At 41.5% G+C, this 6,000-nt stretch overlaps 1 protein-coding gene across 2 annotated transcripts in view; it reads right to left on the bottom strand.

The window, feature by feature from the left end:
* LOC100750064 overlaps positions 1 to 6,000 on the bottom strand; it is an 82,879-nt gene that overhangs the window by 12,516 nt on the left and 64,363 nt on the right. For both annotated transcript variants that reach the window (XM_003485422.4, XM_012393454.3), the window contains one exon: positions 5,022 to 5,342. In XM_003485422.4, coding sequence (XP_003485470.1) covers positions 5,022 to 5,334 — 313 coding nt within the window. In that variant the 5' untranslated portion in view covers positions 5,335 to 5,342. The remainder of the gene's footprint in view (positions 1 to 5,021; positions 5,343 to 6,000) is intronic.

Raw genomic sequence — 6,000 nt, 5'->3', positions numbered from 1 at the left:
TCTCTCTCTCGCTCTCTCTCTCGCTCTCTCTCTCTCTCGCTCTCTCTCTCTCGCTCTCTCTCTCTCTCGCTCTCTCTCTCTCGCTCTCTCTCTCTCTCGCTCTCTCTCTCTCGCTCTCTCTCTCTCTCGCTCTCTCTCTCTCGCTCTCTCTCTCTCTCGCTCTCTCTCTCTCGCTCTCTCTCTCTCTCGCTCTCTCTCTCTCGCTCTCTCTCTCTCTCGCTCTCTCTCTCTCGCTCTCTCTCTCTCTCGCTCTCTCTCTCTCGCTCTCTCTCTCTCTCGCTCTCTCTCTCTCGCTCTCTCTCTCTCTCGCTCTCTCTCTCTCGCTCTCTCTCTCTCTCGCTCTCTCTCTCTCGCTCTCTCTCTCTCTCGCTCTCTCTCTCTCGCTCTCTCTCTCTCTCGCTCTCTCTCTCTCGCTCTCTCTCTCTCTCGCTCTCTCTCTCTCGCTCTCTCTCTCTCTCGCTCTCTCTCTCGCTCTCGCTCTTTCTCTCTCTCTCGCTCTTTCTCTCTCTCTCGCTCTCTCTCTCTCGCTCTCTCGCTCTCTCTCTCTCTCGTTCTCTCTCTCTCGCTCGTTCTCTCTCTCTCTCGTTCGCTCTCTCTCTCGTTCGCTCTCTCTCGCTCTCTCTCTCTCAGCTGGCTGGTATTTTGCTTTTCAAGACGAGTCGAACGAGTGGAAGTTCGCGAGGAAAAAGCTGAACGAAACGCGTCACCGCTAGTCACCGAGGGTACACTGTTTCCAGGGAGGAACAAGAACGGCACTAAGAGCCGACAACGCGTTATAATCCGCACTTTAATTCTAGAAGAAGGCACCGTAACGCGGGCAGACGCGTGGCCTGTTATAAACCGAGGCTCCGACCCGACAAGTAGTTTCACGATGCTTTTTGAAAGCGAGACGCTCCTAAGCGCCTCACTTTTGCTAATTTTCGAAATATTCGTGAATACTTAATATGTACGTTAAGCGTCGTTCGCATTGTCGTACGTTTGAATTTCTACTGCCCGGTCAATCGTAAGAATCGGAGATGCTAATGTATGATACAAAGATGTGACTGCGCGATGAACCGATAAGATGTAACTTCGTTGAATATCGTAATCCACACGGTTGCTTACAATAATCTTTTACTATTCCTCTATTTTCCAGGCATTAATTATTCAGACATTTTTTTACCAGAGAATCTGAACGATACTTTATTTTATGACTCATTACTGTGCACTTTTGCAAATATATGTATTATCAATTTATCACTCTTTTCGCTTTGACCGTTTTATCAATTTATTGCTTTTAACGAAAATTAAATTATTGATATTAAACATTAAATTATTAAGAGATCATTTCTTAGGAATATCAAATATTCACATATATATACATATTCTTTAACGCATTTTACGTTAACGATATACAAATAGATCCATTTAACGTTGGCAGACATTTCGAAAGTCCAAAGACACATACAGTGTGAAGAGATCTTTGACCTAACAAGCGTTAACGAGAGCAGGGACCATGTATATTTTAAGCTGATAAATGAAAAACACGAATAGAAAATTTATTTTCGATCTTGCTAAGTAGTTACGCTATGTTCGCGTTCCTTAACCATTTTTAAAAGAACTAACGGTTAATAATGAAAAAAATAGAACAAAATTTATCGAGCTTAGAGTAGATTTTCCAATAGAAAAGAGTTTGAAAAGGATCGCATTCCAGAGCAGAGAATGTTGCACCTGCAAAGACATCCAGCTGCGCTTAGCTCGTTCTAACGAAGCGAGTGACTCGCGCCGCGATTAGTAAAAGGATGCGAAGTTGAAGCGTTAGCGGCTCATCGCCGGCTTTAGAAAGAAGTCAAACCACAGTATCGAACTTCTATACTGCTAGAGCAACAGTACCTCGGGACCCGTTGCCACGAAGCAAAAGACACCGAAGCCATCAGAGCATGCAATTCTGTTCGAGAGCACTTAGATTCGCCACATCAGGAAACGGTGTCCTCTGTGTGTATTGGTCAACAAAGAAACGGACACGTGACCGCGATACTATCTCTTCCTTGGGGAAATTCTTTTTCCACATTCTCGTTCCAAAAGCTTCTTACAGATAAACGATTTTGAGAAATCATCCTTTTTGTCTTATTTCTTTGATTTCGTTTCTTTGAAATTTATATTATTGTTATTGTTAATCGTAAGATATCGAGCAGAATAATCTTCCTTCAAAGAGGTAGTAATATCGACAAAGATTTAGCCGAATAATCCATAAACGTAGCTTTTTCTATATGAATAAACCAAATTGCCTAATTCCCACTTCTCCTAAAATCCCAATTCTTTCTCGCAGCGAAATAAACTCCGTTATCTTTAGCGAACTGCAAACGAAATAGGTATTTTCATATATAGAAGCAACGAAGAAATGTCCAGTTAAGATGTATTCGCCTGACAGCAGGCCGACCACTCGGCAAAGTGTTAATTTGTTAATTTCACGTGACGCGTGCGCCACAGTGAGATGCTTTAAAGCAGTTGACCCTCGAACTTTCATACACGCATACCATCTCGAACTGTCTTCGTGCAATTTGAATGTGAAAATCATGGCTCGCTCGTACCTACTCCACGAACACGAATACAAACACGAACTCGTCTCTTTTTCCCGATGATCGCCACGTCTTGCCACGCCGTTCTAGAGCTGGTTAAGGCTCGTTCTGGTTTGAACGTGCGTCGCATGCGACGCTTACCGATTTTGTAAATGAATCGCTTTTGTTGCCGATCGAACCACAGTCTGTACCGTAACGACCAAAAGGGTAACCCACGGTTAACTGTATTCTTTTTTAGCCCGTTATCATGGCGCCCGCGATCGATTACTCGCGTGAAACACGATAACGACCACGATTATCCACGTTATTTAGCGACTCCGTCACACCTCTTCGAGTAGTAGAAACTACCGGGCCAATTAAATTGATTTAGATCTTCCGATAAAAGTGGAAAAGTCAGGCAACGATACGTGCGCCCAATAATGTTACTTTTATGAAACTTTCACACGTCATTCCGCCGCTCAATAAATTAACACGATGCTTATTTACCAAAGCTAGTTTTTTAATTTCTTGATCGACCGTCTAGAATTCTTGGTTACAAATGAAATATCTTAATGCTATTAAGTATAGAAGCTACCTACAAGAACCTAAAATAATACATTCCACCGTAATTCTGTACGCTAAACCAATTTATATCTTTCATAACCACCGACTGCACATTAATAATTATTTGTAAACATCGAATTATCCAAACTTGTAACGTTCATTGTAACGGACAAGTTTGACAGCATATTCCTGCTGCGTGAGACTATTTTAAACTCGAATTTTTTAAATTAGTCAAAATTATAATACGCGATATGGAAAGCTAACAGTTTCTAATAACACCGATAAGAAAGATATCAAAAATAGACGCAAATTGAGGAAAATGTAAACCTAGGTAATAGATAGTTCACTACGGTCTATGATTATTGCAGCAGAAAGCAGTAATCTACCTATGATATTAATGTAAAAGAGCTAGAACTAAGATTGCTAGCCAAAGTTACTTTGCACAAGGAAAACGATTGATCCGGATAATTGCACAATATGTGTTTTAACAACAAGAAAATTTTGTACGTTGAAACCATTACCTTGCTAGTCTGTTCGAATGCATCACAATAGACGTAATTTCCGTTCATCTACAAGCATAGTACACGAAATCATCGCCGTAGAATATTTCCACGTTAGATTTGCATTGTTACTTCGAAACATTAGCTGCTGTACTCATATAGAGTATCATATTCTTAGTATTATGATAGCACGTATTATGCTTATTAATTGCACCTGAATGAACTTCGAGTATTCCGCGCATCCTGTGGTCGCGCTATAATAATTCATAAATTGCGCAACCGTTGTCCATCGTGATGCAACCTAACCCGCATTCCTCTATGTAACGAACATTTCGCTCCTGCGACACATGGAGGTCGTGAGATAAGTCGAAAAAATTAAAGATGCCTGTCTAGGTGAAATCGCTCGATCGATGCGGAGCGAGGATCGAGAGTCGGGTTCGCGGATTCGTGCCTCTCAGGAAGAACAATCCTACGAGTAACTCTACATTTTTCGAAGAAAAATAGCCGAAACGTTCCTTCTATTCGTCGCGAGTTTAGAAAGCCGATGAGTGATGACGACATTATGCGTTCCAGACACGTTTCGATGGTTTAAAACGGTGTCACTGCCTGCGACGGTGACAATGAATGAAGATTTTATGTAGTATTCGTTGTGATAAGGTAGGAGAAGATGGAGAGCCAATTGAGAAATTCTGTAATCTCTTAATATATCGATGTAACTTTTGTCAGGAAATTAGATGCACGACATTCTTTAAAAACTTACGTCAAAAACATAAAGCATGATTTATTATAAAATTTACTAAAACGTTAATAAAAGCTATAAAAGAATGCCTCTTCGCTGCCTCATTTATTTCTTTTTTATTCGTAACATTTTGAAACTATGAGGAAACGTAACAGTCGTTAAACGCGTCCTCAATAGCTAAACGCTTGTTAACACGAGAAAACCGATGGCGTTTAATTGTCCCTATGGATAATTATGAACTTCTGATTTCGTTAAATGTATTGTAAATCGCGTCATTGACTACTTGTTCCGAGTGGTCAACATGAACCATAATTTGTTTGATTGCTGACAAAATTACAGCGTCGATTTCGCTACGATGTTCATGCCTAAGATTGTTCGCAATTACAACATCGAAAAGAAGAGTGAAATAAGTCAAAACCTGCAGCGATAGATACGCTGCTTGCCGCGAGATACTCAATAAATACAAAATGACAAGGAATATGTATTGTTGAAAATGATCGATCTTGCTTCTCATGTAACCTACGTAGCCTTTGAAATTTTTTACGCCACCTCATTTCACATATCGTTATGCATTTCACAAGGAAAAGCGAATACTTTTTACTGTAATTTATCTCTGTCAATAGCAAATTTTTCTATTTTACCCTAACTTTGTTCGTTTTATTATCGTACGGAAATATTTACCACGCTGTTTCTCGGGCTCGTGTTCGACGATGAACGCAGGAACGGCCGTGACCATTTGATAATCGGCCTCGGCGACGTCTTGCTCCTGTTCCTGCTTAGTGGCGAGCAACGCTTGCATGGCGCTCGCGTCCCCGCAGCTTCTCCTGGTGTACTTCGTCCTCGAAACCCTCAGCAGGGCGGCTGGGCTGATGCTCTGACAGTTGTCCCGCTGCGTCGACGTCCCCGGTGGCTCGTCCAGGGTCGTCGGGCTCGACAACGAAAGGGCCACGTCGTCAGCACTGTGGCGCCTTGATTTTGACAACCGTTTAAACATTCTGCCGCCTGGAATCCAATCCACATGTTCCTGAGGATTAGTTTCGGTGTGGAATCAATGTAAAATTATACAATTAGATATATCAAGTATATTTCAATTAATTTCTTCGAAAATTGATACTCTAATTTGAAACGTCGATATATTATGAAACCAATCGGTTCATCTAGTTTTTATAGTAAAACGATAAATGTAGCTCAATCTTTATAGCATTCGATTTGAAGTAACGGTCACGTGTAACGCTTGGCATCGATCGCAGGTCAAATTCCTGTTCATGAACGCGAGCTACCTTGAAATTTAGCTTCCCCTAAAAACCAACAGTCACGTAAAAACAGCAACAAAGAGGCCGTATTCGTTACAATATACTAGCGAATGCGCTTCGATCCGTAACTTTCCAAGTACGATTTACCGTTCAATCCTCTTGGACGCAGCCGATACATCGTGGCTTTTTGCGATTCGATGGGAGGCAACGATGAACTCGATATAAATCACCGACCGACTCGAATCATAGCGATCAAATTCGTTCGGAAGAATAACGCGTGCGTTATATACGTACTCGTGTTTCAGAGCGTAGTCCGCCGAATACTTCAAACGAAAAAAAGAGGAACCTACGTGGAAAATAGAAAAACTATAGCTGGAAGAAATAACCGTTGTCTCCCGTAGATGTGT

Source organism: Bombus impatiens, unplaced genomic scaffold, assembly GCF_000188095.3.
Source record: "Bombus impatiens unplaced genomic scaffold, BIMP_2.2 scf_0058, whole genome shotgun sequence".
In the NCBI taxonomy this organism is placed as follows: domain Eukaryota; kingdom Metazoa; phylum Arthropoda; class Insecta; order Hymenoptera; family Apidae; genus Bombus; species Bombus impatiens.
The sequence above is the reverse complement of the archived record's forward strand: the minus strand, read 5'-3'. Positions and strand labels throughout refer to the sequence as shown.